Here is an 18,446-nt window from a genome sequence, read left to right as displayed (position 1 = left end):
TTATTCAGAAAAATTTGTTTTTAATTATTTACAAAAATACTTCTCTTTCTTAGTATTTCTGTGAGCCTAGACGGCTCATTATTAAAAATAGGTATCAAAATGTGGTAGAGTGGGTTCGGACCGAGAAACTCTGACTCTAGAGTCCGCGACACTTACCATGGAACCACAACCCGACACGAAATGATTGTATATGAGGTGAATTATGAGCTGTCTTTATTAACATAAAATAAAAAAATAAACAAATTTGCACAACATGGATTTATTGTTATAAAATTATTGGAATAAAAACAATATCGAATGCAATACAAGTTGTGGTGAAAATAAAACGATTGATAATATTTTTCTTATAACTTCACATAAACATAAATATATTTACTAAAAATAAAGTAATTACTCCATCTGATCTAAGTCATCATCGAGTAGCCCTTCATCCTAGAAATGAAAAAAAATCATAAGTTATATTGAAATGTAAAAAAGGAGAAATGATTTATAGCATTAAATTACACAATGTAATTGTACACTTGAGTTTATTTTATGACGACTAGTTTCGGAAGCTATGCTTAAATCTTCAAACTTCTTTATGGTTCTAAATGTAAACTAAAAAATATTTTTTAGTTTACATTTAGAAGCATAAGCTTTCGAAACTAGTCGTCATTAAATAAAGTCAAATGGTAAAAAAACAAGTGTTTTTCATTTAAAATTTCATCATGTCTTACCACAAAGTGAATGCCGAAACAATAAATAAAATGTAATTGTACATTGGAAGGATACAGTAATCAGCAGCTGATAAAACAAGTGAACAGAGTTTGCAAAATCAATGGCTGAGAATTATTCCATTTACATTGACTTTGAGAAATGGATCCTTGCACATAAATTCATTAAAACTGTTTTCCAATATTGGTCAATATTTACTTCTAAACAGTTCATGATTTGAATGTCACTATTATTTATTGAATAAATGTTTATTCAGTTCATTTTAACAACTTATTATTGTTAATATTCTTATTGACAAAGATTTAAAAAAAAGATAGATATACATATTTTTAAATCTATGCATATTCAATTAAGATTTAAAAAAAAGTATTTTTACTATCTATGCCAATTATTGTCACCCTAGATGTTTTTGAGTATGGTAATTGACATATAAGAGATTTTTGATCAGAAAATAATCATATATGAAATCAGTAGTATTAATATCTGGGGAGAGGTCAAAAATGACTACATATATATTGGAATGATAGCGAAGACGTATGAAATATGTTATTTGCCTACCGCTAACTCCTCGATGTTTTCATCGAGGTTAAATTCTGCCAAGGACGCTTCCAAATCTTCTTCATCAACTGAAATTGCGGTTTTTGTAGTCGATGGTCGCCTCTCTCTAAAATAACATAAGAGACTTAAATTAATACTGCTTTACACATAGATTTCACCACTTGCAAATTCTTGGAAACTGCATCTGAAGAACGAGTTAATTTTACTATTATTTTTTTTCAACTTTTTTTTCTTCTACGTATGTATATCTTATATTGTTGCATGCAGTATGTTGTGGCTAGAGAGGATATGATGTCTCTCTGATTGGTGACTCTATTCACATTCCTACTTCATCTGTCTCTTCCGTTTCCCCTCAATACAGTAGTTTAGTATTTCACGGTAGTTTGTCAGTGATAGATTTAATTTAGAAGTATATAATTCTGGATCGTCCAAATAGTTAAGGCAATGATTGGGTATTTATAAATTAGTCCATAACAATAGACTCAGCAGCCAATGCATTAAGTGCTGTGATTTCCTTTCGATTATATTCCAAGAAAATCACATCATCTCATCAAGTCCGGTCCTGGATGAAATTGCATTCTGATACTAGTAATTTTCAACAACTGCATTGCCTGAACAAATAGATGTATAATTCAAAATTTAATTGTGAAGTTGGTATCACAAATAAACTATGATGTAAAAAAGATATGAAGAAATAAAAAAAGTACAAAGATGTCACAAGTCTTAAATTTTTAAATAAATTTGGCAGCTTTCGAAATGTATCAATGTGAATGCAACATTATCCTTCATACACGACTAATTTCGTTTGATCATATTCTCTAATAAGCGAAGATTTTGAATGATGTGGTCATGCCTTATTCATTAAATAAGCTTTAAACTTACTTATCATTCTCTTCTGGAGATTTTTCTGTCTCGTCCGTCTTGGTCCATTTTCCACTACGTAGTGCGGCTTCCATTTCCGCATCCAGATCTCTCTCCACATTAGATAATTGCTCCGATGCCAGGTCGTGTCGCAGTTCCTTTTGTAATTTTATGCCACAATTCTTTTGGTAATCTTCCAGGATGAGGGATTTCTTAAAAAAAACCAAATATATTTAGTATCATTATAAGTGAGTACAACTATACGGATATATGGTAAAAATAGATGGCTAACGGGAAAATATTGGATAAATTAAATACATAATATGATTTATTCAATAAATCCATTCAATTAAAGCATAATAGGTTTGAAAAAAAAATCATTCATAGTAATTCAATCCATTCTGAAAATTAGATATTAATAATATAAAAACACAAAATCCATGTATTAAATCTACAGCGCATTGGAGCAGAGCGCAACGCAGAAATTAATAATTCATTCATTACTTCAAACGAGTGATTACCTACATTTGATAATCAAATCCATCCGTTATGTACTTCTTTTGAATGCAGCTCAAAATGTTTATGAGTGATTCGATCACATACACAAATAAAACCATATTTATATATTTTTATCATTATATATAGAAGTGAAAAAAAAATGTACAAGGCAATTTTAGCTCTCATCTTGAAAATAACTTAATCAATCTAAAATTTAGCATAATACTGATTGATATGTACCCGTTGGACTAATAGATGAATTAATTTAAACAAGTTATTTGAGCATTAACACACTAAGGACGGGTGTTTTTTTTTACGCCTGCGGAGTGCTGGCGACAGGATTTGATAATTGTGTACGTCAAGACCCTAACACAGAGATTGGTACATAATACTCATATAAAAACATTAAATAATTCCTTCTTTTCTGACTTTGAAAATCGTCCTTAAGCATCAATCGACCGAATGGGTAGAAATACCTTTCCTGTCCTTAGTGTGTTAAGGTAACTTGATTACGAATTATTAGATTCTAAAAAGCAATTAATACCATTTTTAAAAACAAGGTACCTTATATTCGGGGAAAAGATTATCGTATGTTGCGGGATCCGCTAATGATTGACCGGTCTTCTCATTGGTAGCAGAAGCCTGCTCTCGCCATTTTTGTACTACTTCCGATATGCGTGATGGCAAGTATGATCTGTTAAACATAAATAAGAGTTCAACATCAATTAAATTTAATGGATAATTCATTCATCCTTGTTTAGATAAGTACTTTTCGAACCAATAATATAGGTACTTAAAAAGAGAAAACACTTTATTACTTAATCATATTATTTTATCATAGAGTATACAACATATAATATATTATGTAAAAATTGGCTACAGCAGTTAATAAAGGAGAAAAAATCAACTTAGTAGTATTTTTCCACAAGAATAGGCAGAAAGGATGGAATGCCACGTATGTGTAACTTGACAAATACTCCTAGTGTCAACATTCACGCAACTAACCAAACATGCATATGGTTATGCAGAATTTTGAGCAATTGTATTTTTGATTTACATATTTGCCTATATCAAGCCCATGGCTGTTTTTATATTTATCCTCGCATTCACGATTGCCAAATACACTTCTGAACCTTCTCTGATTATTAATTTTATCAGCTTGAAATTTAAACTATAGAACAGTGGTCCAGGTCTCGCTTAGCTATTTAAAAATTATCCTATGCATTTTTTAAATGTGTTTTTCTTTTATATTTTATAAATACATACAATATTATTTTACTATTGAAATAACTATGACTAATGAGTGCATCAAAATAACATTCAAACACAGCGAGAATATATGCACCACACCATACAAACAGTGACTTTCCAAGAGTGCAACTCAGTCTCAAGGCACCCTGACTCGGTAAGCTAATTGATGTTTGAGAAAACATCCAATATGGTTTTAGGTGTTTCACTATAGTCTATGCTGCTCTGCCGGAGTTTTATGGCATTAATTTATTCCGATATTAATCTTATCTTACCTGGCGAAGAAAGCAGCTAGAGGTAAGCTATCTCCTTGTACGAGGAGGTCCAGACACCCATCCAAGTCTCCAAGTAAAAATTTCATTAGGAACTTCATGTTTGCACCGCCTTCTTTGTTGTTATTGTTTGCCATATCTTGTAGGAGCACTTCATTGCCTAAAATTAACAACAATGTACGTTGGTAATTTTTTAATCATTGCCAAAACTGTCATACACGTCAGTGATTTCTCTAAATAACTTTTAATGTTATTCAGACCAGTTAACCACAATTTATCAAGAGATTGTTTTTTTTTTTAAATACCTAACGTCCAAGTGACTCTGAAATCTAAGGGGGGGGCTTCAACTTTATAAGTTTCATAGCCTATGCCTACTTGCTACTCAGGCTTCAACTTTATAAGTTTCATAGCCTATGCCTACTTGTGAGTGGATTTACTCTTTATGTTTGAAGTTACTATAATTTCATGTAATTCATGAGTGAAATTCTAGGCAAAAACACTCGCTGAGACAGATTGTTCTGTCAAATAATGACAGTTAAATGTTAAAACTCGGCTATGATAATCTCAGAAGGCAAGGGATACAAACAAAATATATCAACAATGGATGCTGCAATGGACTACCCATCCATTCTCCCTCAGGTTGAGGTACCGAATAAACTACTTCTGTACTTTCACTTTGTGGTAAAATCTATTTATTTTTAATTTACATTTTAATTAGTAAATATACCACTATTTATGTGAATTATGTATTATGATTTGTAGTTAAGCCATCAACCGGACAAATATGATAATAAAGTTTCATAAATCATTAAAAAGGAATTATTAATTTATGAATGTACAAATATAAATATAGCGGTTCTAGATTTTTAAGCTTTATGGTACAGCAAAGTAAATAGGTTCTATGATTTATATTTTCCATATGATACAAACTGCTACTTATCGAATAAAGAATTGGCTAAAAAGATAAGATTTAGTAAATCTAAGCATTAGCAATAAAATTAACTGATTTACAGAATCGAATGCTTTTAGAAAATTATGAATTCGATGATTTTAAAGGACATAGGGTAGGATACGTGATACAAGGGGTGATCCACTAAATATGATGTATAGATTGCGTCCGGAGAGCGAGACAAGGCGCACGAAGAAGAAGATAAAAGATTACCCGAGCTAGTTGCCAGAGTGAGGAGTCCCGTGTCGTCGTTGGCCTGTCGGAAGCAGTGGTCGGCGAGCGTCAGATCCGACTGCTGCATGGCGAGGTCCGCCAGGCGGAGCCAGCGCTGCGGGCTATCGGCGAGGAGCTTGGCCTGGGCGGAGTCACCCAGCTGCAGCGCCAGCTCGAACCGGTGCTCCGGGTCAGTGGACACGGCCAGCGCCTGCCGCTTGAAGCCCTGGCAGAGACAAATAATACAATACATAGTTTTTTTTAAAAATACAACATGGTCCAAGAAAACAACACAATTCTGTCCGTGTTTTAATTTTTATACAAATACTTATTTTTTTACATTATTTTTTGACATTATTATTTCTCAACACAGATGAAGAAGAATATGGAAGTCTGGGCATTTACAGGGCTTATGACCATCATAGGCTGGTTTAAATCACTTTACACACATGTAACATTCACCAATTCTACCCATGTATTCTGTCAAAACTTGTGCTCTTATTATACACATATATATTATTTATATTTTTTAGCTATTTTCAACTATCTTCTTCTTCTAACCCTTATCCGCACCCCAATGGTGCATAGGGCACTGAATCGTATAGAAGCAGTGTTATCTTGATCATTTAATACACAAAGGAAAGATGATCATCCTTCCGCTTCAGGTACCAGTCCAGGGTCATATTAAATAAATATTAGACTGAAAAATCACCAATATTTGTTTTGACCCTCTTGGGAATCGAACCCGGGACCTCCAGCATGGTAGCCTAGCGCGCTAACCACTAGACTATGGAGGCGGACTATAATTTTCAACTATAATCCATCAAAATCACTTTATTTGGATATGTATACCTTTTTCAACACGAGGTTCACAAATCCCTCTTAAGGCAAAACAGCTGCCACGAAAAATAAATAAATTGGATAGTAAAATGCCTAATCAATAAAAAGTACCTGTTTTTCCAGGAAGTGAGCGACTCTAGTGCGGTGCTCCTTGGGTACAGTTGGAAGTACTCGGTCGGCTGTTTCGAAGTCTCCCCTCATCACGGCGGTCTGGTACTCTAATACTGACAGCAGCAGTGAATACGAAGCCACATTCAGCTCCTTATCACCGACATAAAGCCTGGAGACAAACAAATTAATTAGCACTGCCTTCCTAACAAAGAAAGACTATTAAATTATTATTTCAGTATAGAGTAAACTTTATGTTATTCAAGGTAATGTCTAAAAAGTGTGAAAGAAAAATAAATACATATATATGAAAAATGGAATGTTGTTTTTCAAAAATAAAATAAAATACACATTGTACATATCGTAGTCATACAGGAGAAAGTAACCAAGTGCATTGTTTTACAAAAACGTGATCATTGACTATTCGATATCTTACAGCTTAATATTGCCCAGAAAAAATCAAAATGATTTTAAACTTGGTAAGTATAATATATTGACAAGTTAAAAATTACTAAAAGCATTGGTGTTTATTTTCTTGCCAAGCAATAGTTACTAAAATGGCCCTCCTGAACATTTTACGTTTTGGTAGTTGGTCACTTTCTTCTGTACGACTACGATATATTAAATCGAATATGGGAAATTGAATTGTTTTGTCAGGAAAAAATAAGTTTGAAATATTTGTTGTTTTCCACATATTTCATAAAACTTAATACATATAAAGATTTTTTTGTATGTTTTGTTAATGTTCAACCATTATTTTTCATTCAGGTTAGTAAACATTATCCCTTCCTTCTATATAATACAATACTACAAGATTATAAACACCATTGACTTGTAAGATATTTCATAGGCATAAGGGGCATTAAGGAGCCCTATAGAATTGAATTGTAAAAATAAACTCTGTGAATCAAAAAGATTGAGAACCATCGGCCCACAGATCAGACAAATACAACCCGGTATACAATTCAGACAGATAATTAATGGCAAATTATAGATTAAAGAATAGTAAATAAATACATACCGATTTTCCTTTGGTACGTATCCCAGGAGATACATTGTGTGGTCGAGATGAGCAATGGTAACTGTTTCACCTCCAACGTAATAGTTGATTCGGTTAACAGAATTTGTGTAAATGAAGCAATCACCGACCCACAAACCAGTCTTTACACTTTCGTTAACCTCGCCCAAAACCTATTTAAAAAACAGAATAAATGATTACAAATACATTCAATTTAAAAAAAAATTAAAAAAACATAATCCAAGCATTTTTCTTCAAGTGAACTTCTAGGTCAGTATATTGTGTTTACAATTTTTTTAAAAACTGCACTTTTAGATTATGACGACTCAAAAATTAAAATCGAAATCATTCAAATAATATAATTTAAATGACCAACCAGGTAAAAACACTTGCATAAATCAATTTTACATTTTTTACCGTCCACCTTTGTGGTGTAATGGTTAGCGTGTATTGCTACCGTGCTGGAGGTCCCAGGTTCGATTCCAGGGGGGGGGAATAAATAATAATGATTTTACACTCACATTAATTTAATACTACCCTGAACTGGTCCCTTAAGCGCAGGAGTGATCATGTTACCTTCATGTAAGTTACAATCAAGATAAAACTGCTTCAATACAATGCAGTGCCCTATGCACCATCGGGTGCAGATAAGGGTTTGAAAAAGAAGAAGAAATATAAATTTTATATTTTGACACCCCAAGAATGATGAAGGAGAATATCAAAGTCAAAACATTTACTGTAAAGAAGTAATTCGACACATTAAAAAATTTGTGAATTAATTTTATGTTTACCTCAAAGGCATCTTCAATTCCGTCATCAGTAATTTGAGTGTTGTTTTCCTTGGCTCGTGCCACAACCGAAGCATCATATTTCAATATAAAGTAGGACTCTTCGGTAGCTAAGCAGACCAATGTGCCGTTTTCTGTCCAGTAAACGTGTTTCGGTTGAATTTCAATCCTACAAAAGAGAACAATATAAAATCAACACCACATTGATGAAAATTATAAAATAGCGCGAGGGCATTGGCAATAGATACAGCAGTTATTTATTTAGTAGTTCCTGCGAAATATGCAACCATTTTACGATTTCAATATGTAAAAAGTCTACGGTTCCAATATGTTTAAAATAAATTAGGACAATCTACCTTCTGATGAGGTCCAGAGATTCCCAATCGTAGAATGAAAAGGCCATCCCACTGACTGACTTCACACCAAGCATGTACCCTCCAAATATCCCTAGAAATATTACAAACATTATTATTTGCATAAACTTACTTCTTCTTCAAACCCTCATACGCACCCGATGGTGCATAAGGCACTGGACATCATATAAACGCAGTTCGGCCGTTCTCGCTCACAATAGCCACGTATCCTTTCTTTGTCATTCTCTCGTTATCCATTCGCTACACGTGTCCATACCACCTTAAAGAACTCCTCTTTATAACTATTTTCTTCTCTTTTTTCAATCCTTATCCGCACCCCAATGGTGCATAGGGCACTGCATCATATAAACGGAGTGTTATTTTGATCGCATGAACGCAGTGTTATCTTGATCGAACACATGAAGGAAAGGTATCATAATCATAATTATAATCAGCCCTCTACTCCAGGTACCAGTCCAAGGTAATATTGAAATATTAAAGTGAAAAATCACTTATATTTATTTGACCCTTCCCTGGGAATCGAACCTGGGGCCTCCAGAACAGTAGCCAAGCGTGCTGACCATTACACCACGGAGGCGGACACCTCTTTATAATACCGAGTTTAATAACTGAAATTGCAAAATAGGTATAAATAGCTCGAGTTGGCACCTTCCGCTCCATAGTCCGGTTTGAAGCTCTTCCTCTCCTTGAAGTTCTTGAAGACCTTGATGGTGCTGGAGGTCTCCAGGGTGGCGTACTCGGAGCTGTCGCCGGCCCACACGAACTCGTGGGCCGCACCGAAGGCCTTGTTGCGCAGGGCCATGGCCGTGTAGATGATGTACTCCCCGTCGCCGCTGACCACCACGAAGCGGCCGTTGGGGTTGTGCGCGATGGTCTGCGGGAATATTTCGCAAGATCCCATGTCCTTAACCACCACGGGCAGACGCTCGCCGTCCTTAATCTCGGTATCTGGAACAGAAACACGCATTTAAAATTAAATAAATTCACATAACAACTATAAAGATTTTTTCATATTTATTTTATTTTATTTTATTTCACCAGGGCGCTTGTCCACTACCCGGAATTTTACCGTCCGGCAGTCCGGTTTTGAAAAATGAAAGCGACTACGACAGTTTAGCTTGATCGAATTTCAGCGCCGATCAAGAGCTCCGATCTGAAGAAAGATGGTTCCGATCCAATCATCGTTTGAAAATGCTAACTGACGTGCCGGACGGTAAAATTCCAGTGGACAAACGCCCTAACTGGGTTTCATTATCACCAAAAATGACAAAACACGGTCACTGGTCAAATAAAATATATAAGTATGGAAAAACCTATAAAGTTGTTATTTTATTTTATAAAATGCAATTCCAAGATACGCCAGTACAAAAACTTAATCCAACTTAGCTTTTTAATATTGCTACATAATTCAAATACAGTGAAACCTCTATCTATCATTTTTAAAGGGACCTATTGAAATAAACTGTGAATGCAGGAAAACAATGAAAGAGGAATTAAGAGATCGATACACAAGGAGATACAATTGAGTAAAGATACTGTCCCCCCAATGAAAAACAGAAAGTCAATAATGACAATAAGCCAACAGAGTATATTCGGCTTTGCAAATAATATGAATGTTTTCAATCTTTCAAAGAGTGTGCAGGCTCCTGAAAATGAAAGTACAGGCAGCGGGTCCTCTTCATTAATATTGACCTCTTCAGCTGTATCCGTCAACCTTGGATCACACAAGCTTTCGATAGTTTCTATCCCACAAGTTAGAATATTGTCGTCGAATATAACAAAATTGAGAAAATTGAAAAGAATGCAAAAAAAACAGACAAAATATATCAAATATGCATCGTAATTCAAAAAATGAATGCGGTAAAATGGTGGATAGAAAATATCGATGCGATCTATTTTTGTATGAAATGGATTCGGGGTCGAAGAAATAAACGACACATACGTGAAAACGATTATTCGAGGAACGATACATAGAGGTTTCACTGTAGATTCATTATTCGATTCGCAAGATTCATTCAATATTTTTTAATTTTTTAATTTATTAATATTTTTTAAGTTTCAACTAGATGGAGTAATGAATAAGCAGCATGGAGTAATGAAGTGTGCGTAGAATCACAAAAAGTGGAGAGATATAGTTTATAATATCAAGGAAGGATTCAGCAGTCGCCATCCTTATTCATAACGAACAGGATTTAGAAGTAAATTCCACACATCTCCAACAATCCAACACTCGTGGACGTCTGATATGTCCGAAAAATAAATTTTTCATCACCAAATTATATATAGGATATAAATACATTAATACAAGTGACCTTCGTTTGCTGATTAATTGAAGTGTAACAGTCCAAAGGAATGCCAGATTTACTTATGGTGTAATAACAATAATAAACAGTGGATAGATGGAATACCTTCAGGAAGCGCCTTGAGATTAGCTTGCTGTATTTCGGAATGTTTAGCCCAAATGATTTTCCCTCCATTTACATCCATAGACATGGCGGGCTCTTCACGTCCTACTTTCACCATTATTGACCCTTGATCATATCTGTTAGAATCAAATAAAATGAAAAATCATGAAAATTTTTACAAAATTATTTGTATTGGGTTACTAAAAAGGAACTAATGTGATCCTTGTGTGGTGTCAATGTTGAGTACTGAATTGGTCAGAAATAACATGGTTTCATAAAATCAGATTAACTACATGATGTACATAAGGTCAATCTATTGTGTCAAGGCAGAAATAAGGATCTATTTTCACCATAGATATATGTTTAAATAAAAAAAATCTAATATTGGCTCGGAATCATATAAAAGAAAATTAAGAGCAATTTAAAATAGCCAATGACAAAATGACAGTTCTTAAATGAATGAAAGCATAGAGTAGGTGCAGAATAAATCTAAATTTCTAATTATGATTATCGGAAAACAAAACAAATTGGGTGTGTTGTATGTTTTTAAAGTTTTTTTAAATTTTTTTTATTCCTTAGCTTCAATAATTGAATAGGGAAAATGATGATTTAATGTTATTAGGGTGGGATGAGGATCCAATTAATATATATTTTGAATGAATTTTTATTACAAGGTCAAACTTTCAACAGGTGAATAATGTCACCTCTCGAAGACCTCCTTATTTGGTATACAGATCAGAAATGATTTTTATCAATAAAAGTATCAACATTTTTTGCTGACCTATTACATAATTAGAATGAATCTAAAAGAAATGATGTAATAGAGGCTTTTTCTTTTTACGAAATTCAATATTGATTTATTTTTAAAGTTATTGTGGAAAAAAATGATAACGCATATATTTTTTTAAAATAAAGACTTACCCGAGGGCAACATTATTGGAGCCGTGCATACATGAGATAGTCCACACTCTTTCAAACCCATAATTCAGTGAAGACTCCAATCTAAAATATTTAAAAAAAAGTTAAAGCTAGACCAAAAGGAGGAAAAAAATGTTAAAGATATAGATCTGTTGCACAATTTTTGAAAAAAATCTTTTTCATGTTTTTCATGTATTATTTTATATGTAACATAAATAATATATAAAAATGAGTAAACAAAATATGGCTGACTAAGCATTGCACCATCACCATAATCGTGGAATCTGGAATATATTTATTATTATTATTTAAGCAACAAAGGCAAAAATAGTATGAATATAAGCATATCTCATGCTCAAGATAAAAAAATCCAAGCCACATGGTAAATATTTTACAGGAAAGGTAAAAACTGCATATACACTTTCGTAATTAAAAAAATATATATCATAACAAGATATAAAGATTAAATGCAGTTTTTTATTTACCTCCACTGTAATTTTTTGCTATTTGGGTTCACAGTTATGTTTTATCATGAGAAATATGTATTCGTATATTATACATAATTTTTTTAGCTGGTTAACAAAATTCGATTCCCGCCAAGTGCAAAGTAAATTCAAGAAATATTTATTAACAATTGGTCTGGGGGTTTGTGATGTATTTTTCACATTCACCTTCCCTATCCTTACTATCCTATCTGTAGACAAGCCTATTAATATAGAGGCATTGTGTATTATTCCTTAATACAAAAATGTGTAGTTATGTTTGTACCTGTATGTTCCCGCATGCCAGATTTTAACAGTGCCATCTTCCGATCCAGTCAACAAGATAGGAAGTTCTGGATGAAATGATACTGCGGACACGTTTTGCGTGTGGCCTGCGAAAATAATATGAAGAGTAAGTGAGACAAGTCTTTATTTTGAGACAAGATTTTTAATGTTTGTGATACTTTAGCAACTTCATAAGCACATAATTAACAATAAAACAAAAATACATTAGTTACATACCATCCAAAACTTGTACGCAGGTCTTATTTTGGTAATCCCAAATCCGGACTGTTCTGTCATCCGCACCGCTGATCAGGTAAGGTTTGTCTCCTCCGTGATAATAGTCCACACAGTTCACTCCCTTCTCGTGACCTTCCAGAGTGAAGTTGGCGGTGGATGAGCCCAGTTGCCAGACCTAAAAACACGCATTTCAAAAATTGTCACATTCTTCGACTTTTTACTTATCTTTTTTATTTGCCCCCAGTAGAACATGGGGCATATCATTGACATAGTATTTACTTGATTGCTAATTAAAAAATCCATCAAGTATCAATCTACAGTTAAGCACTGCTCTATTCTAACACTCTCCTTATCATTCATCATTCACTTTGTGTGAACGGTGAATGATAACGAGAGTGTTATATTACCATACCACAAAGTTAGCATTGCCTTTAATATACAAAATACTGCTCAATTCTAAAAGTTTTTGTGCTTTTACATAGTTCAAATAACAAAACAAAGTATTTACAATTTTTTATGAAATACTTTTCCGGTTTATTTCTAGTTCTGCATTTTTTCTCATATTTGTATTGAGCATTCCAGAAAAATGTGTAGTAACAATGAGGGGACTGCCATAAACAACTAGTTATTATAAAATGGATCATTTGGCTAAGTTTCACATATATTACCTTGACAGTTCTGTCCAAACTTGCGCTAGCGAATGTGTTATTGTCCTTTGGATTGATGACAATCTTCATCACGTAATGTGTATGTCCTTCGAAGACTTGCTGGCACGCCCACGTTCTCTCCCAGTTCCACAGTTTGATGAGCATATCGTCTAGAATAGTCAAACTGTTTTTAAAATCATGTCTACAAATAAAATCTAACATCGGGAAATAAAATATAAATAAATATAAAAATTTTGGGTATATAATTAAATAAATATCGGTCATCTAAATGAAAATAATATTTTTTAAAGAAATTTCGGAAGTAGGGGTTTGCCATTGGGGCCGTGGCGTAGTTGGGTAGATTCTCTACTGCGAAACTAGCATTGGGGGTTCGATTCTTGCCAAGTGCAAAATAAATTCAAGACAGATTTATTTTTTATCAGTCTGGGTGTTTGTGATGTATTTTTGCTTCTAAAAGAAGAGGCTTTGCAGCTTATTCCTTAATAAAAATAAAAGTTATTTTGCTTATTTCATTATGTATTATTTTGATATGTATATAATATTTAATCCTATTACTTTTTATAGCTAAAGGGATATAACTGAGCTGGGATTCCTAGAACAAAGTATTCGTAAAACAGCAAATATCTTTTCATCTGGTCTTAAATGAGGTAGGTTCCATTTTGGAACATGTATTGCCCTGATAATCTAGTTAGTACATTATGTATTTAGACTAGAAGTGATAGTTACCACTGCTTGTCAGGATATATGGCTGTGTTGGATGTACGGCGATGCATCTTATGTAATCTGAGTGCGCCTCGAAGGAATGCACTCTCTCGAGGGTGTTGTAGTTGAACACGCGAATCTGCATGTCATCTGAACCCGTCACGATCCAGTTCTTCCGAGGGACAAACTGAGCGGCTCGTACGGGCAGGCTGCAAACCTATAAAAAGGATACAGGCAATCCACACATTACAACTATTCATAACTGACCACCTATGTTTATTGTCAACCCTCTGCACAACCAATACTTTTTATTTCATTTTTATTTTATTTTTTTATTTTATTTCATCACACAAGAAAAGAGACATTTAATATTATATAAAGTGTGAAACATTATATGTGTCAGGTTGTGGTCCTGTGGTTAGTGTCGCGGACTCTTAAGTCAGAGTTTCTCGGTTCAAACTCACTCTACCACAATTTGATACCTATTTCTAATAATGAGCCGCTTAGGCTCACAGGAATAGTATGAATTTGAAATATTTGTGTAAATAATAAAAACACAAATATTTCTGTTTTTTTTTTAAATAAAAAAAATACAAGTAGTTAATAATCGAAGAAAAAAAAGTAAACATGACATTTTAAGGTTTATTATTATTGAAATTTTATAAAAGGTTATTACAGTAATACCACAATATAACGGACCTATATTTAATGGATTTCGGATTTAACAGACTAATATCCAGACAAATTTTTAAAAAATATTATTATTTTCGAATGATGAAATATGTTGATTTACTCAATAGATGTCATTGAGTTCGACTACTTATAAACCGGCGATAACACGGAATCGGTCCTTAGGGGTCAGTTCAAATTCCCGCACAAACGCGGGACCGGTCATTAAGGTGTTAATATTTATAATTAAAAAGTAACTTTCTTTTAAAATCACTATAAACATTTTATTATAACTTAATTATAATGTCTATCGGTTTCGAAGCTAACCGCTTCTTTATCAAGACTGATTAATACTAAAACACTATCTACTAAACAATATTCAAAATATTTTGACGGTTAGGGAAATTTTGGTAGATCTCAAGTGGCTTTATTTTTTTTGTTGATTGGCAGTCACAGTCAAAAGGGATCAGGGATGATGAGTGATTGGAAACATATTTAATAACGGACTTTTAGCAAAATCATTTACTTGTGTATTTATTAGTTGTAAATTATTATTAATTGCCTTTTTAATTTCTAATATTTCTAGGTAATCTAATTTAAGTTTTCTGTGTGTAATATATTAAGACCTTTATTTTATTTAATTATAAAATGGAAAATCACAATGTTAGCTTCAAATATAAATTATGTTAATATTTAACTCACCTCGAATCTTTTAACTTGCAACTGCGTCTCATAGTTCCATATGTTAACATCTCCACAGTATAGCGAGCAGAGCAGCCAAGGTTCTGTAGGGTGTTGGTCCACGCACTTGACTCGGTCGGACCGAGCCGTCAGCTTCCTCTTGATATCCAACCTGAGAGGCTGCATTACAAAACAAACACCGAATACAATTTACATTACAATCTTAAATGCCAAATGTTAAGTAGTGCCAAAAATTGGGGACAATTATGCACTACTGGTAGACGGAAATGTTTAAAAAAAAAAAGATGATATTTTCCTTTCCGCCTCATTATTTAACCTTTTAACCGCGTCAACTTTGTTCCTGAGAGACGCCCGTACACGGTGGTATTTCGCCGTTTTTAAAATGATTACTTTTATCATGTATTTAGTTAAGAAACGATTTATTTTCCTAAACAAAAACGTTCAATGGGATTCATTGTGCCTTTTTGGTACTCTATAATACACTTGTGTCACATTATTCTTGAAATATATCGTAATATAAACAAATTAGATCGTAACATAAATAAATCAAAGCACGCATCGTGTTTCACTCTTACCCACTGGCGATGCGTAGCGTCGAGAGTGAGACAGATATAGGGCATGATTATGGCGCGGACTAATTACCGACCGCAAGAAAAATCTAGGATCTGTTCTTTTATTTATCCTTGTGATGTTACAAATTATTAGTCAGATATTTCAACAGATGTCATAAGGCCAAGGATTGACGTATTATTTTATCCAAAGTTCCACACCATGAAAAAATCCCTCCAATTTGAACTGAGGTTCGAAACTTGGAGCAAAGTAAAAACACATACGGTTATGTCAGCCGCGTATGGGGCATGTTTTATTAAAACACATACGGTTATGCGAGCCGCGTGGATCCGGTTAAAAATCAAATTTGATAAAAAAACATTGCATTAAATTGTACATTTTTAAGTGATGCTTAGTAATGTTTAATGTCCAAATTGTTGTAAATACGGAAATATTGGAAGCATGATTCTCAAGATAATATACATTACAGATTTTTTTCTTTGAAAAGGGAATATAAAAGTGTAAATAACTACTGGCCTGCCATTGGTCAGTTTAGATGATCACTTTATACACTGTGTAACATTCACCATTCTATCCATGATTGAATATCCACATTTACTTTAATTTTAAAACTTATAATAACTTATTCAAAACTTATTAACATAAAAACAAGTCAGGTTAAGAGTCGGAATGTATGGGAGATGCATGAATGTAGAAGAGGCGAAGATTGTTGGCAAAGACAGATTGGCGTCGCATTCTAGTCTCTCTGCCCACCCCTGCGGAAAGTGGCGTGATGGTTATTTAGTTATTAACTGAATATTATAATTGAGAAGGAATATCGAAATCTTTTAGTACACAACCATGATACATGATTTACACACAACGAATGTGTGATAGTCCCAAGAATTAACAATAAATATGGGAGTCGAATACTGCAATATATCGTTCCAAACATTTTTAATTTGTTGCCGACAGATGTTAGAGGTCAAAATAAAATATGGCAAAGGCAAAATAAAGGAATGGGTGAATGATCAAGAGTTAATTTTATGAAAATTGTAAAATGTTTATATTCTTAATTTTTCCCTCTTTTTTGTGTGTATAAAATGTGTGGTTAAAATCGTTAAAAACAATAAAAAGTGTATTAAAAAAGAACTTCACCGACAAGACACACAAGGTGGCTTGGTGGGTCTCTGCAAAAAATTGTTTTAAATATGTATAAAATTGTGTTTTAAATAAATGTATACAATTTATGTTAATAAAAAGGGGAACAAATAAATTAGCAGATTCCTTCTGTATCCTAAGCCTGCTGAACGAAATTCTTATAAAGTGTTTTTCTATAAAATGGCAATGCCTAGTGAGGGCAAATAAATCAGTCTTGCACTTCAGGTGCTAGGTAGGGTAAAAATATTTATAACTTAAATATAAGGCAATTATTGGACGTAGCAAGGTGAATTAAACGCCGGCCACATAATTCAGTTTTTTTTTACACGTATGTATCAAAGCTGATGATGAAATCTATGGAAATTGTGCAAAGGTAAACATAAAAATTGCATTTTAAATAAATACTTTAGTAAATAATGAAACACTTAAAATAATTAATGCAATTCACGCCAAAAGATAAACTTAATATAATATCACGGGTAGAATCTTACGCCCCGCCATCATCTACAAACGTCATAAGGATAAATGTAATCGATGATAAACTACAAAACATAGCACAAACGATGCAAAACTATATTTTTTAAAGAGATAACTCTATATTTAATTGTATTTTCAAAGTAAATGAATACCAACCATTGTATTTTAGTTAATTAAATGGCTTTAAAAATTCACTAGTAAACTGACATCAGATCCAAACATGACACGCGGCCTCCATAGATAAAATCCGATTAGCGTTCATTTTGACAGATGTCTTCTTTTTCGATATGTTAAAAGTACTTACCTTATTATTATTTTTTTAATTCCTTTTCATTATTATTTTTATCCTTATTATTTTTTAAATTCTTTCTACGGCTCTTGAAATACCACTCAACATACTCCACTTGTGAGTAAAATTTTAAAGCTTCATTGGAGTTTAATTGTTTTTTTTGCATTTCAATATATAATATAATTCGAGCTTGCCTCTTTTACAAGGCATCAGGTTCACGCCGCCCAGGACGACCACTGCTGACAATTCGTCGGCACTTCTCGTCAGAACTTTGGGACGTGGATCTGACTTGGGAGGATGCAAGGGAGCTAGCAGCCTACAGAAAAGCCTGGAGACAGTTTGTGGACTCCATATGCTCCACCTAGGGAGCGGATATGGTTTAATAATAATAAAAATATAATTACAAGTACAAGAATATTCTATTATAAAGAAAAAATAAAACAAAGACAAGGCCTGTGTGT

General features: G+C 33.4%; 1 protein-coding gene across 2 annotated transcripts; it reads right to left on the bottom strand.

The window, feature by feature from the left end:
- Positions 1-243: 243 nt before the first annotated feature.
- Positions 244-17,934, bottom strand: beta'COP (coatomer subunit beta'). Of its 2 annotated transcripts, XM_088267578.1 has the most exons (19): positions 17,853-17,934; positions 15,510-15,668; positions 14,163-14,355; positions 13,437-13,585; positions 12,769-12,943; positions 12,533-12,638; positions 11,768-11,848; positions 10,850-10,983; positions 9,090-9,389; positions 8,424-8,514; positions 8,071-8,236; positions 7,283-7,452; positions 6,265-6,433; positions 5,314-5,539; positions 4,155-4,311; positions 3,196-3,325; positions 2,155-2,345; positions 1,273-1,378; positions 244-432 (listed from the first exon to the last, which is right to left on the bottom strand). In XM_088267578.1, the coding sequence occupies exons 1-19, from the start codon at positions 17,853-17,855 to the stop codon at positions 391-393; spliced, it is 2,748 nt and encodes a 915-aa protein (XP_088123704.1). In that variant the 5' UTR covers positions 17,856-17,934; the 3' UTR covers positions 244-390. The 2 variants fall into 2 exon arrangements, with proteins under 2 accessions (XP_088123704.1, XP_088123703.1); XM_088267577.1 differs by lacking the exon at positions 17,853-17,934 and having other exon boundaries at positions 15,510-15,674.
- Between the last annotated feature and the right edge of the window lie 512 nt (positions 17,935-18,446).

Source organism: Brachycentrus maculatus, unplaced genomic scaffold (genome assembly GCF_059751285.1).
Source record: "Brachycentrus maculatus isolate JH-2025_06_01 unplaced genomic scaffold, ASM5975128v1 h1tg000299l, whole genome shotgun sequence".
NCBI classification, from domain to species: Eukaryota; Metazoa; Arthropoda; class Insecta; order Trichoptera; family Brachycentridae; genus Brachycentrus; species Brachycentrus maculatus.
This window is presented reverse-complemented; position numbering and strand designations above follow the sequence as displayed.